Raw genomic sequence first — 15739 nt, forward strand, 5'->3', positions numbered from 1 at the left:
CGCCATGCCCCTAACGGAATACCTTGGGGTGTCTTCTTTCCAAAATGGGGTCACTTGTGGGGTAGTTATACTGCCCTGGCATTTTCCAGGGGCCCTAATGTGTGGTAAGTAGGTAAATGACCTGTGAAATCCTAAAGGTGCTCTTTGGAATGTGGGCCCCTTTGCCCACCTAGGCTGCAAAAAAGTGTCACACATGTGGTATCGTCGTATTCAGGAGAAGTTGGGGAATGTGTTTTGGGGTGTCATTTTACATATACCCATGCTGGGTGAGAGAAATATCTTGGCAAAAGACAACTTTTCCCATTTTTTTATACAAAGTTGGCATTTGACCAAGATATTTCTCTCACCCAGCATGGGTATATGTAAAATGACACCCCAAAACACATTCCCCAACTTCTCCTGAGTACGGCGATACCAGATGTGTGACACTTTTTTGCAGCCTAGATGCGCAAAGGTGCCCAAAGTCCTTTTAGGAGGGCATTTTTAGACATTTGGATACCAGACTTCTTCTCACGCTTTGGGGCCCCTAGAATGCCAGGGCAGTATAAATACCCCACATGTGACCCCATTTTGGAAAGAAGACACCCCAAGGTATTCAATGAGGGGCATGGCGAGTTCATAGATTTTTTTTTTTTTGGCACAAGTTAGCGGAAATTGATATTTTTAATTTTTTTCTCACAAAGTCTCCCGTTCCGCTAACTTGGGACAAAAATTTCAATCTTTCATGGACTCAATATGCCCCTCACGGAATACCTGGGGGTGTCTTCTTTCCGAAATGGGGTCACATGTGGGGTATTTATACTGCTCTGGCATTCTAGGGGCCCTAAAGCGTGAGAAGAAGTCTGGAATATAAATGTCTAAAAAAAATTACGCATTTGGATTCCGTGAGGGGTATGGTGAGTTCATGTGAGATTTTATTTTTTGACACAAGTTAGTGGAATATGAGACTTTGTAAGAAAAAAAATAATAATTCCGCTAACTTGGGCCAAAAAAATGTCTGAATGGAGCCTTACAGGGGGGTGATCAATGACAGGGGGGGGTGATCAATGACAGGGGGGTGATCAATGACAGGGGGGGTGATCAATGACAGGGGGGTGATCAGGGAGTCTATATGGGGTGATCACCACAGTCATTGATCATGCCCCTGTAAGGCTTCATTCAGACGTCCGTATGCGTTTTGCGGATCCGATCCATCTATCAGTGCATCCGTAAAAATCATGCGGACATCTGAATGAAGCTTTACAGGGGGGTAATCAATGACAGGGGGGTGATCAGGGAGTCTATATGGGGTGATAACCACAGTCATTGATCATGCCCCTGTAAGGCTTCATTCAGACGTCCGGATGCGTTTTGCGGATCCGATCCATCTATCAGTGGATCCGTAAAAATCATGCGGACATCTGAATGGAGCTTTACAGGGGGGTAATCAATGACAGGGGGGTGATCAGGGAGTCTATATGGGGTGATAACCACAGTCATTGATCATGCCCCTGTAAGGCTTCATTCAGACGTCCGGATGCGTTTTGCGGATCCGATCCATCTATCAGTGGATCCGTAAAAATCATGCGGACGTCTGAATGGAGCTTTACAGGGGGGTAATCAATGACAGGGGTGTAATCAATGACAGGGGGGTGATCAGGGAGTCTATATGGGGTGATAACCACAGTCATTGATCATGCCCCTGTAAGGTTTCATTCAGACGTCCGGATGCATTTTGCGGATCCGATCCATCTATCAGTGCATCCGTAAAAATCATGCGGACATCTGAATGGAGCTTTACAGGGGGGTAATCAATGACAGGGGGGTGATCAGGGAGTCTATGTGGGGTGATAACCACAGTCATTGATCATGCCCCTGTAAGGCTTCATTCAGACGTCCGGATGCGTTTTGCGGATCCGATCCATCTATCAGTGGATCCGTAAAAATCATGCGGACATCTAAATGGAGCTTTACAGGGGGGTAATCAATGACAGGGGGGTGATCAGGGAGTCTATATGGGGTGATAACCACAGTCATTGATCATGCCCCTGTAAGGCTTCATTCAGACGTCCGGATGCGTTTTGCGGATCCGATCCATCTATCAGTGGATCCGTAAAAATCATGCGGACGTCTGAATGGAGCTTTACAGGGGGTAATCAATGACAGGGGTGTAATCAATGACAGGGGGGTGATCAGGGAGTCTATATGGGGTGATAACCACAGTCATTGATCATGCCCCTGTAAGGTTTCATTCAGACGTCCGGATGCGTTTTGCGGATCCGATCCATCTATCAGTGCATCCGTAAAAATCATGCGGACATCTGAATGGAGCTTTACAGGGGGGTAATCAATGACAGGGGGGTGATCAGGGAGTCTATATGGGGTGATAACCACAGTCATTGATCATGCCCGTAAGGCTTCATTCAGACGTCCGGATGCGTTTTGCGGATCCGATCCATCTATCAGTGGATCCGTAAAAATCATGCGGACGTCTTATGGAGCTTTACAGGGGGTTGATCAATGACAGGGGGGTAATCAATGACAGGGGGGTGATCAGGGAGTCTATATGGGGTGATCAGGGGCTAATAAGTGACGGGGGGGGGGGTGTAGTGTAGTGTAGTGGTGCTTGGTGGGACTTTACTGAGCTACCTGTGTCCTCTGGTGGTCGATCCAAACAAAGGGGACCACCAGAGGACCAGGTAGCAGGTATATTAGATGCTGTTATCAAAACAGCGTCTAATATACCTGTTAGGGGTTAAAAAAAACACATCTCCAGCCTGCCAGCGAACGATCGCCGCTGGCAGGCTGGAGATCAACTCTCTTACCTTCCGTTCCTGTGAGCGCGCGCGCCTGTGTGCGCGCGTTCACAGGAAATCTCGCGTCTCGCGAGATGACGCATATATGCGTGACTGTGCGCAGGGCTGCCACCTCCGGAACGCGATCCTGCGTTAGGCGGTCCGGAGGTGGTTAAAACACATGTAACATTCACACTCTGCCCCCCGACATGTTTCACCAAACACTGCCCAAAACATGTTTTCGCAGACTGCCCAAAACCCCTGAGGACGCCAAGTGTTTGGCGAAACATGTCGAGGGGCAGAGTGTGAATGTTACATGTGTTTTAAACAGCGAGTGACTGCAAAAGCAATGGACATGCAGCCTGAATGAGTAAATAGGGAGCGATAAGAGGGAACCCACAGACTCAAAGGTGCAGTGGATAGCAGTGGATGGGAGCTATGCAATGTAGTACAGCAAGCTATGCTATTTCTGGTACCTTATACAGCCACAGCACAGATCACTGTACTACACTGTTTGCACAGCGCGCATTTACTGCTATGAGAATGATAGAAACAGCAGAGCGCTGGCCTCTTGGCCATTTCTGTGACCCCGCCTCCGAGGACCTGTCTCTCACCCATTTCTGTAACTCCACCTTCTCGTTTATTTACATAACTCTGTCTCCTTGGGGGCGGCCTCTCATTTATTTACATTACTCCACCTCCTCTCGGGCTGGCGCTATTCCCAACCCAGCCACGTAAGGCTAAAATAGGACAACCCCTTTAAAGCCTCATGCACACTTCATATCTGATTATTGGTCCACGAGAAGCAGATACCTTCCATGTGCACGCCATTATTTCTCTAACTGGCGTCATGCGGACTGAATCCTGACCCATCCATTTCAATGGGTGTACGGATGAAATGCGTTTCTCACTGATTCTAGTTGATGTCGATTGTTATTCTTCAGTTCTTCTTTGCACCTGTGAATAACGCATCAAAAAGCGATTGCACAGAAAAACTGAAAGCAATCAGGAAGAGGAAATGGTGGCAGACGTGGGGGCAGTCACTAGCATAGAAGAATCTCCGGCAGGAAGGTGGGCATTGTGACTGGCATTCAGAGAGACCTAGACTGTAAAGGATTCCTGCTGCTGCAGGTTATGCACTCCTGCTGCCCCATTAGCTGTGCAGGACTGCACTTGTGATACCATTAATATAAAGCATGACATATATGGGAATGTCCATAGGTATTATACTTAGAAAACCCCCTTTAAGTCAGCCTATAACTCCACGTCACAGGACCCGCAGCCAGTGACTACTCCTGCCTGCACTCTGCCCTGGATACACAACTACCTGACAACCAGACGCTCGCGCGCAAGCGCAGAAGCTCCAGCTCCTCCTAGTGACAACTACGCTCACGTTACTCCGCCGTGGTCTCACTGGTCACTGCATCGCGCTTGTAGCAGCCCCGGCTAAGATGGCGGACCCACGGGTGAGGCAAATAAAGATAAAGACCGGCGTGGTGAAGCGGTAAGTGCCTGTCCTGTGGCGGCGGCGCTCTGCCTCTTAGGCCGGACACGAATAACCTACGCGCCTACTGAGCCTCGTGGTCCACGGGCCGCACCGCCATGCCATCAGTGACAGCGGATGCGTACTTGACCTGGCCATTCACTTCTACTACAGGGCCAGTCTAGTGTATGTGCTGCGTACTACGTGTGGTGAAGTGTGAGCCTCGCCCTGCCAGTCATCACCTGGTGACTAGGAAACGACGAGGCCTGGGTTGCCCATAGCAACCAATCGCAGCACAGCTTTCATTTTTCAAGTGCGTGCTAGGAAATGTAAGCTGAGCAGTGATTGGTTGCTGTGGGCAGCTTAGGTTCTCTTTTAGAAAGTGACCATACATCTGGCCCATACCGGAGTCGCACCTCATTCGGATGGCTGCATGTTAGCTTCTGTTTATTGCCGCAGCACCCAGACCTCTACAGTGAGCTTAGGTCACCCTAGGAGCCATCTAAATGAGGCTTTACTGTCAGGCCATAGATAAAAAAGAATGCACCTATATTGCAAAACTCAAGATGCAGTTATGTCCCTGGCAGATATGTTAATGATTACAGGTGTGGTCTGAATAGACACTGGGTCTTGCCACTAGATGGAGTAAAAGTTCTGCCCTATAGAAAGGTTCTCAGAGGCTACTTTTGGGTAGTGTACCTCTTGGTGAGAGATCGTAGACATGTCTCTATGACACAGTCAAAGACATTTTGCCTAGTTGACAGACTTTGAAAGGAGGTGTATCATTGGACTGAGAGGTGCAGGATGGTTATTTTGACGAATTGCCCGTCATCTAGGGCAGTGTTCCTCAACTCCAGTCCTGCGGGCCCACCTACCGGTCATGATTTGAGAATATCCCACAGAATGAAAACTTGTGATAAGACCTGATGCGCTGACACTAATTATATCATCTGCTCAATACTAAGGCTACTTTCACACTGCGGCAGAATGATCCGGCAAACAACTGCCTGCTGGATCCGCCAATCTGCATGCAAACAGACAGCATTTGTAGACAGATCCGGATCCGTCTCACAAATGCATTGCAAGAAGGGATCCGTCTATCCGTTTGTTAAACGGATCCATTTTATATTTTTTTTCAAATTTTTACCGGTCTGCGCATTGCGGTATTTTTAATGCCGGATCTGGCACTAATACATTTCAATGTAAATTAATGCCAGATCCGGCATTCCGGCAACTGATCCGGAATTTTGGACGGAGATAATACCTCAGCATGCTGCGGTATCTCCTCCATCCAAAACGCCGTTCAGTGACTGAACTGAAGACATCCTGATGCATCCTGAACGGATTGCTCTCCATTCAGAATGCATGGGGATAAAACTGATCAGTTCTTTTCCAGTATTGAGCCCCTAGGAAGGAACTCAATGCCGGAAAAGAATAACGCTAGTGTGAAAGTACCCTTAGGGAATCCTGAAAACATGACCGGCAGGTGGGTCCTAAGGACTGGAGTTGAGGAGCCTGAGCTAGGGCGTTCTCACCCAGTTGTTGGGAGCAGTGGTTATGTGAGGGCGCACACAGCGAACAGGCCACCATTAGGCCTCATGCACACGGCCCTCTGTTAGAACTGCCTATTCTTGTCTGAATAGGACATGTTCTATTTTTTGTGGGGCAGCAGAATGGACATACGGATGCAGACTTCAAACCGTGTGCTGTTCACATCTTTTGCAGCCCTATTGAAACGAATGGGTCTGCATCTGATCCGCATTTTTTGTGGACCAAAACCACAGTTGTGTGCATGCCAATAAGCAGGAGCAGCTCCTACATTTTATTTGTCCACCATCCATAGGCAGGTGGCACCTTCATTATACACCCCTGTCTCTGCCCGCACCACATTGGGGGTTGTTTCACACAGACCGGAGTTTAACGCTGGTCTTTGATTCCCCTTGCACTGCTGTGGGATGCGCCTAATTTATGACAAGGCAAAGGCCTCATCACCCTCTACCTGTCCGCGTGCCTGGAGTGAAATCTGCTCTAGCCCCTGACTGGAGTAGATTTCAAACATAATCTATGCTAGGCTCTCCGGCGCATGCGCAGTGTCCCGGTGTCCAGCTGAACTCCGCTGTGAGATTTCCTTAAACCGTTGTTTTGCGCATGCGCAGATCGGCACGCCTCCTCACGTCATTTCCGGTGTGACCGGAAGTTACGAAGTAGGGTAATGTAGCTTTACACCGGCTCACTGAGATAGCCGCACATGCTCAGTTTCATCCTTCAGCTGTGATAGGCAGAGCTGAGACACGCCCCCTGAGCTGCAGCAGAGAAGACACTCCCCTGAGCTGTCAGCTTGATACAAATCTAGCAGAGCAATGAATGGGGAGATCTCTGGATCCATGTGAGGTGCAGGGCTGTTAGAGATTGTCATGTACTATATGATGTCAGATTAGCATTTTTTTTACTTTAATCATAGCATAACCCCTTTAAGGTGGAATTGCTTTTTTCCCATTACCAGCCCACCAAAAAGTTAGTCAATCAATAAGTTTTGTGTATCCTAAAATGGTGTCCCCAAACATTCCCATTCATCCCGAAAAAAAAAAAAAAAAGCAGTCTTACATCTACATCGACAGAAAAGTAAAAGAGTTAGGCTACTTTCACACTACCGTTCAGAGCGGGTCCGTCTGGTGTCTGCACAGACGGATCCGCTCCTATAATGCAGACGTTTTGGATCCGTTCAGAACGGATCCGTCTGCATTATAGTTTAGAAAAAATTCTAAGTGTGAAAGTTGTTCAGACGGATCCGTTCAGACTTTACATTGAAAGTCAATGGGGACGGATCCGTTTGCCTCCGCACGGCCAGGCGGCGTTCGGGTGTCCGCCTGCTGAGCGGAGGCCGAACGCTGCCAGACTGATGCATTCTGAGCGGATCCGCATCCACTCAGAATGCATTAGGGCAGTACGGATGCGTTCGGGGCCGCTTGTGAGAGCCTTCAAACGGAGCTCACAAGCGGAGCCCCTACGCTAGTGTGAAAGTAGCCTTAGGCTACTTTCACACTAGCGTTTCTATTTTCCGGTATTGAGATCAGTCATAGGATCTCAATACCAGAGAAAAACGCTTCCTTTGTGTCCCCATTCATTGTCACTGTGGACAAAATGTAACTGAACAGAACGGAGCGCTCCAAAATGCATTCCATTCCGTTTGGTTGCGTTCCCATACCAAAGAGCATGCTGCAGTTTTCTTTCCGTCATGGGATGCGGAGCAAGATGGATCCATCATGACCCACAATACAAGTCAATGGGGACGGAACTGTTTTCTCTGACACAATACAAAACTGATCCGTCCCCCATTGACTTTCAATAGAGTTCATGACTGATCCGTCCTTGCTATGTTACAGATAATACAACCGGATCCGTTCATAACCGATGCAGATGGTTGTATTATCAGTAACGGAAGCATTTTTGCTGAACTCTGCCAGATCCAGCAAAAACGCTGGTGTGAAAGTAGCCTAATGGGTCTTGGAAGGTCAAGACAGGCAAGTGTATTTTTTTTGTACATGACTTGCTATTATTGTGGAAAAGTAGTAAGGCACAAAAAAATAAGTTGTACCGACCCATAGGATGACAGTAACGTGCTAGACAGTACAAAATTTGAAACATGATATCCATCAGGAAGATGCTTGTTTTTTTCCCCCATTCCCTCCCACAAAGAGTTAATAAATGTACATAAAATATGTGCCCCAAATTAGTACTATTGAACAATGCACTTCAATCTCACATGTGGATGTATCAACAGAAAATCAACATGCAAAAAAACTAAAACATAATACCAACATTACCAATAATACCGTAATACCAACATTACCTGTAATACTGTAATAATGCCAACATTACCTATAATGAGCAAAAGAAAAATAAGCACAGCTTGCCCAGAGGCAGATGGTGTGAACAGAGTCCTTGGCCAGTGTAGGGCAGGACGGATCCTTCCCCGAATATAGAATATATTTAAGAAAAATAGGGTACGGTAATCCAGCCCCCATTGAGTAAAATATGACTTTTAATCTAACATGTTAAAACTCCATGGTGTTCCCCATCTGATATGTTTCGCCTGTGTAGAGTTTACTCATAGATCTCAGCTCCCCATTGAGCTATGAGTAATCACTACACGTCTAAAACATCTCAGCTGGGGAACACCATGGAGTTTTGACATATTAAAGGGCTTTTGTCCCATTAAACCGTTTTTTTTTTTCTTTACTAATAACCCCTACACTGCGATCTCAGCATACATAAGCTAATTAATGATTTTCGTTCAGTAGAATTTGCTAAAAATCGATTTTTATAATATGTAAATTACCTTGCTACCAGCAAGTAGGGCAGCTACTTGCTGGTAGCAGCCGCATCCTCCGATGGTAATGACGCCCCCTCGGCTTGTTGATTGACAGGGCCAGGGAACGGAATAGTTCTCTGCTGGCCCTGCCTGTTACCATTCAAAATCTGGCGCCTGCGCCGCAGCCGTACCTATCTTCAATCTGCGCAGGCGCACTGAGAGGCGGCCACTCACTCGGCCGCTCCATCCTCAATGCGCCTGCGTCGATGACGTCACATCTACACCCGGCGCAGGCGCATTGAGGAGCGAGCGGCCGAGTGAGTGGCCGCCTCTCAGTGCGCCTGCGCAGATTGAAGATAGGTACGGCCGCGGTGCAGGCGCCAGATTTTGAATGGTAACAGGCAGGGCCAGCAGAGAAAGATCCCATCCGCTGGCCCTGTCAATCAACAAGCCGAGGGGGCGTCATTACGATCGGAGGATGCGGCTGCTACCAGCAAGTAGCCGCCCTACTTGCTGGTAGCAAGGTAATTTACATATTATAAAAATCGATTTTTAGCAAATTCTACTGAACGAAAATCATTAATTAGCTTATGTATGCTGAGATCGCAGTGAAGGGATTATTAGTAAAGAAAAAAAAAAAAACGGTTTAATGGGACAGAAGCCCTTTAAAGGCTATGTACACCTTTTTAATGATTGCATTTTACAAATTTTTGGCTAAAAATCATATTTTCAATTGAGCCGTTCTGTCACAAGGGGTTACCTGTACAGAAAAAAGGATTCCAACTGAAAAAAATATTTTTAGCCCAAAATAAGTACAATGCAATAATAAAAAAAAAAATTGCCTCCAAAGGTGTACATAGCCTTTGAATGAAAAGTTATGTTTTATTAATTGGGCGCTGGAATTAGCTATTTTGTTTAAAGATGTTCATTGCCAATAATAGCTTAATACCAACATTTGCTTAATAATAGGAATCTGTACATAGGACTGAGCAATCTTGGATACATGAGCCCTAAGTGCAGCAAGCAGCGCTTCTGAGTGCATCCTGGCATGTGGAACAAGACGGATCCGTCATGACTGACAATGTAAGTCAATAGTGATGGATTTGTTTTCTCTGACACAAAAGAAAATGGATCCGTCCCCCGTTGACTTACAATGACGGATCCGTCATGGCTATTTTAGAGATAATACAACCAGATTTGTTCAGATCGGTTGCAGACGGTTGTATTATATACTGGATACGTTTTTGCTGATCCATGACAGATCCAGCAAAAAATGCAGATGTGAAAGTAGCCTTATTGATGCTGAACTGAAAAATCCCATGGTAACTAAATTTCTAGAATATCCACAGTAGAGATCAGAGGCTGACCTCAGGTTTCTACAAGGAGACGTTATACTGTATGGGGGCAGCCACAAGGAGACGTTACACTGTATGGGGGCAGCCATAAGGAGACGTTATACTGTATGGGGGCAGCCACAAGGAGACGTTACACTGTATGGGGGCGGCCACAAGGAGACGTTATACTGTATGGGGGCAGCCATAAGGAGACGTTATACTGTATGGGGGCAGCAACAAGGAGACATTATACTGTATGGGGGCAGCCACAAGGAGACATTATACTGTATGGGGGCAGCCACAAGGAGACGTTATACTGTATGGGGGCAGCCACAAGGAGACTATACTGTATGGGGGCAGCTACAAGGAGACATTATACTGTATGGGGGCAGCCACAAGGAGACGTTATACTGTATGGGGGCAGCCACAAGGAGACGTTATACTGTATGGGGGCAGCCACAAGGAGACGTTATACTGTATGGGGCAGCCATAAGGAGACGTTATACTGTATGGGGGCAGCCACAAGGAGACGTTACACTGTGTGGGGGCAGCCACAAGGAGACGTTATACTGTATGGGGGCAGCCACAAGGAGACGTTATACTGTATGGGGGGCAGCCACAAGGAGACGTTATACTGTATGGGGGGCAGCCACAAGGAGACGTTATACTGTATGGGGGCAGCTACAAGGAGACTATTCTGTATGGGGGCTACAAGGAGACGTTATACTGTATGGGGGCAGCCACAAGGAGACGTTATACTGTATAAGGGCAGCCACAAGGAGACGTTATACTGTATGGGGGGCAGCCACAAGGAGATGTTATACTGTATGGGGGGCAGCCACAAGGAGACGTTATACTGTATGGGGGCAGCTACAAGGAGACTATACTGTATGGGGGCAGCCACAAGGAGACGTTATACTGAATGGACAAGTTTTGACCATACCCGCCCAGTATAATAATGTCTTGTGGCCACCATACAGTAATGTCATGTTGCTCATGTATGGGGACTCACGAGGACTCATTATTCCCTAATGCCTGTTATTACAGATCAGTTTGCAGGCAGGAAGGAAGGACCAGGCCACAGGGCAGCAGAAGACAGACAGACATGGCACCTTTATGTATGACACCTGGGCCGTTATATTCTATGTTTAACCACCTCAGCCCCCTATAGCTTAAACACCCTGAAAGACCAGGCCACTTTTTACACTTCTGACCTACACTACTTTCACCGTTTATTGCTCGGTCATGCAACTTACCACCCAAATGAATTTTACCTCCTTTTCTTCTCACTAATAGAGCTTTCATTTGGTGGTATTTCATTGCTGCTGACATTTTTACTTTTTTTGTTATTAATCGAAATTTAACGATTTTTTTGCAAAAAAATGTCATTTTTCACTTTCAGTTGTAAAATTTTGCAAAAAAAACGAGATCCATATATAAAATTTGCTCTAAATTTATTGTCCTACATGTCTTTGATAAAAAAAAAATGTTTGGGTAAAAAAAAAATGGTTTGGGTAAAAGTTATAGCGTTTACAAACTATGGTACAAAAATGTGAATTTCCGCTTTTTGAAGCAGCTCTGACTTTCTGAGCACCTGTCATGTTTCCTGAGGTTCTACAATGCCCAGACAGTACAAACACCCCACAAATGACCCCATTTCGGAAAGTAGACACCCTAAGGTATTCGCTGATGGGCATAGTGAGTTCATAGAACTTTTTATTTTTTGTCACAAGTTAGCGGAAAATGATTTTTTTTTGTTTTTTTTCTTACAAAGTCTCATATTCCACTAACTTGTGACAAAAAATAAAAACTTCTATGAACTCACTATGCCCATCAGCGAATACCTTGGGGTCTCTTCTTTCCAAAATGGGGTCACTTGTGGGGTAGTTATACTGCCCTGGCATTCTAGGGGCCCAAATGTGTGGTAAGGAGTTTGAAATCAAATTCTGTAATAAATGGCCGGTGAAATCCGAAAGGTGCTCTTTGGAATGTGGGCCCCTTTGCCCACCTAGGCTGCAAAAAAGTGTCACACATCTGGTATCTCCGTGCTGGGTGAGATAAATATCTTGGTCAAATGCCAACTTTGTATAAAAAAATGGGAAAAGTTGTCTTTTGCCAAGATATTTCTCTCACCCAGCATGGGTATATGTAAAATGACACCCCAAAACACATTCCCCAACTTCTCCTGAATACGGAGATACCAGATGTGTGACACTTTTTTGCAGCCTAGGTGGGCAAAGGGGCCCACATTCCAAAGAGCACCTTTCGGATTTCACCGGCCATTTATTACAGAATTTGATTTCCAGCTCCTTACCACACATTTGGGCCCCTAGAATGCCAGGGCAGTATAACTACCCCACAAGTGACCCCATTTTGGAAAGAAGACACCCCAAGGTATTCCGTGAGGGGCATGGCGAGTTCATGGAAGTTTTTATTTTTTGTCACAAGTTAGTGGAATATGAGACTTTGTAAGAAAAAAAAAAAAAATCATCATTTTCCACTAACTTGTGACAAAAAATAAAAAATTCTAGGAACTCGCCATGCCCCTCAATAAATGACCTGTGAAATCCGAAAGGTGCTCTTTGGAATGTGGGCCCCTTTGCCCACCTAGGCTGCAAAAAAGTGTCACACATGTGTTATCTCCGTATTCAGGAGAAGTTGGGGAATGTGTTTTGGGGTGTCATTTTACATATACCCATGCTGGGTGAGAGAAATATCTTGGCAAAAGACAACTTTTCCCATTTTTTTTTATACAAAGTTGGCATTTGACCAAGATATTTATCTCACCCAGCATGGGTATATGTAAAATGACACCCCAAAACACATTCCCCAACTTCTCCTGAATACGGAGATACCTCATGTGTGACACTTTTTTGCAGCCTAGGTGGGCAAAGGGGCCCAAATTCCTTTTAGGAGGGCATTTTTAGACATTTGGATACCAGACTTCTTCTCACGCTTTGGGGCCCCTAAAATGCCAGGGCAGTATAAATACCCCACATGTGACCCCATTTTGGAAAGAAGACACCCCAAGGTATTCAATGAGGGGCATGGCGAGTTCAGAGAAACAAAAAATTGTTGGCACAAGTTAGCGGAAATTTATTTTTTTGGATTTTTTTCTCACAAAGTCTCCCTTTCCGCTAACTTGGGACAAAAATTTCAATCTTTCATGGACTCAATAAGCCCCTCAGCAAATACCTTGGGGTGTCTTCTTTCCAAAATGGGGTCATTTGTGGGGTGTTTGTACTGCCCTGGCATTTGAGGGTCTCCGCAATCATTACATGTATGCCCAGCATTAGGAGTTTCTGCTATTCTCCTTATATTGAGCATACGGGTAATGAGATTTTTTTTTTCCGTTCAGCCTCTGGGCTGAAAGAAAAAAATGAACGGCACAGATTTCTTCATTCGCATCGATCAATGTGGATGAAAAAAATCTCTGCCAAAAAAAGAAAAAGGAGGGGAAAGGCGTCTGCCAGGACATAGGAGCTCCGCCCAACATCCATACCCACTTAGCCCGTATGCCCTGGCAAACCAGATTTCTCCATTCACATCAATCGATGTGGATGAATAAATCATTGCCGGGATTTTTTTTTTTTTATATATACAAAGTGTTTGCCAAAGTATATGAACACCGCCACCTCCTCAGCTCATATGCCTCGGCAAACGTATCTTTTACTGCAGAGGAGAAATCTCGTCTTGCAGCGCCGCATACACCGACTTGCGTGTAATCTGACAGCAGCGCAATGCTTCTGTCAGAATGCACATCAGTGCTGCAGCTAGTCGATCGGTTGGTCCACCTGGAAGGTAAAAAAAACAAAACAAAAAAGAAAAAACCAGGCCGCAACGCAATAAATTTATTAACTTTTGAACAGAACATATAAACTTTTTTTAACTTTTTTAACTGAACGTTAACTTTTTTACTTACCGGTAATTTTTTTTTTTGTTTCGTTTTTTTTTACCTTTATAGAACAAACCTCTCCTTCCCCATGGGACAATGTGCAAAGCGCAAATCGCCCAAAGATGTGGCGAAGTACGTTATGCACTTTATCCCAGGTGAAAGGAGAGGTTTGCAGCAGCTGTGAGTAAAAGGGCCCTAATAGCCCTGTGTGCCTGTCCTGTGAGATGCAATCCCTATGCTAGGTGTACCTGTGTGTGGTACTTCCGGAAACACTCACCAAAGCATAGGGCAGGGTGGTCAGGACAGAAATAGCAGGTGTCACGCCTTATTCCACTCCTGCTACAGACACAACATTTTTTTCGGGGTGGCGGTTGGGTTGAGGTACCAGCAACGACACTGGGGAAATGTCGCTCGTGTAGGCGGCTAACTACACTGGTGGATGGGGCCACGGAACCTCCTGGATACAGGAGGTTCTCGATGATCTCTTCCTGGAATTTGAGGAAGGATCCTGTTCTCCCAGCCTTACTGTAGAGAACAAAACTATTATATGCAGCCAATTGAATTAAATATACAGACACCTTCTTATACCAGCGTCTGGTGCGTCGGGAAACTAAATAGGGAGCCAACATCTGGTCATTGAAGTCCACCCCTCCCATGAGCGCATTATAGTCGTGGACTGAGAGGGGCTTTTCAATGACACGGGTTGCCCTTTCAATTTGGATTGTCGGGTCTGCGTGAATGGAGGAGAGCATGTAAACGTCACGCTTGTCTCTCCATTTCACCGTGAGCAGTTCTTCATTACACAAGGCAGCCCTCTCCCCCCTTGCAAGACGGGTGGTAACGAGCCGTTGGGGGAAGCCCACGCGACTAGTTCGCGCGGTGCCACAGGCGCAAATCCGTTCTAGAAACAAATGCCTAAAGAGGGCCACACTTGTGTAAAAATTGTCCACATAAAGATGGTACCCCTTGCCGAATAAGGGTGACACCAAGTCCCAGACTGTCTTCCCACTGCTCCCCAGGTAGTCAGGGCAACCGACCGGCTCCAGGGTCTGATCTTTTCCCTCATAGATCCTAGATTTGTGGGTATAGCCTGTGGCCCTTTCACAGAGCTTATACAATTTGACCCCATACCGGGCACGCTTGCTTGGGATGTATTGTTTGAAGCCAAGGCGCCCGGTAAAATGTATTAGGGACTCGTCTACGCAGATGTTTTGCTCGGGGGTATACAAATCTGCAAATTTCTGGTTGAAATGGTCTATGAGGGGCCGAATTTTGTGGAGTCGGTCAAAAGCTGGGTGGCCTCTGGGACGGGAGGTGGTGTTGTCGCTAAAATGCAGGAAACGGAGGATGGTCTCAAATCGTGTCCTGGACATAGCAGCAGAGAACATGGGCATGTGATTAATTGGGTTCGTGGACCAATATGACCGCAATTCATGCTTTTTAGTTAGACCCATGTTGAGGAGAAGGCCCAGAAAAATTATAAGTTCGGAAACTTGGACTGGTTTCTACCGGAAAGACTGGGCATAAGAGCTTCCCGGGTTGGCGGATATAAATTGTGTGGCATACCGATTTGTTTCTGCCACGACTAAGTCCAAGAGCTCCGCAGTCAAGAACAGCTCAAAAAATCCCAGTGCCGAACCGATATGAGCCGTCTCAACCCGAACTCCAGACTGGGCGGTGAAAGGGGGAACTAATGGTGTGGCTGAAGTTGGTGACTGCCAATCAGGGTTTGCCAGCACCTCAGGGATTCTAGGGGCTCTACAGGCCTGTCTGCGCGGTGGCTGCGACGGGGTAACTACTGCACGTGCCACCGTACCAGCTTCAACTGCCCTTCTGGTGCTCGCTACTTCACCATGTTGTACGGCAGTGCTGGTACTAGGTCCAGGAAGGGCTGCGCTGCTGGTGTATGCCTCACCACATGATCCGGCAGCGACAGCCCCA

The 15739-nt window shown here is 46.4% G+C and overlaps 1 protein-coding gene across 1 annotated transcript in view; it reads left to right on the forward strand.

The window, feature by feature from the left end:
* The first annotated feature begins 4131 nt into the window (after positions 1–4131).
* TBCA (tubulin folding cofactor A) overlaps positions 4132–15739 on the forward strand; it is a 67332-nt gene continuing 55724 nt past the window's right edge. Inside the window, exon 1 of the mRNA XM_040420178.1 lies at positions 4132–4278. Coding sequence (XP_040276112.1) covers positions 4226–4278 — 53 coding nt within the window. The 5' untranslated portion in view covers positions 4132–4225. The remainder of the gene's footprint in view (positions 4279–15739) is intronic.

Source organism: Bufo bufo, chromosome 2 (genome assembly GCF_905171765.1).
Source record: "Bufo bufo chromosome 2, aBufBuf1.1, whole genome shotgun sequence".
Taxonomy (NCBI): Eukaryota; Metazoa; Chordata; class Amphibia; order Anura; family Bufonidae; genus Bufo; species Bufo bufo.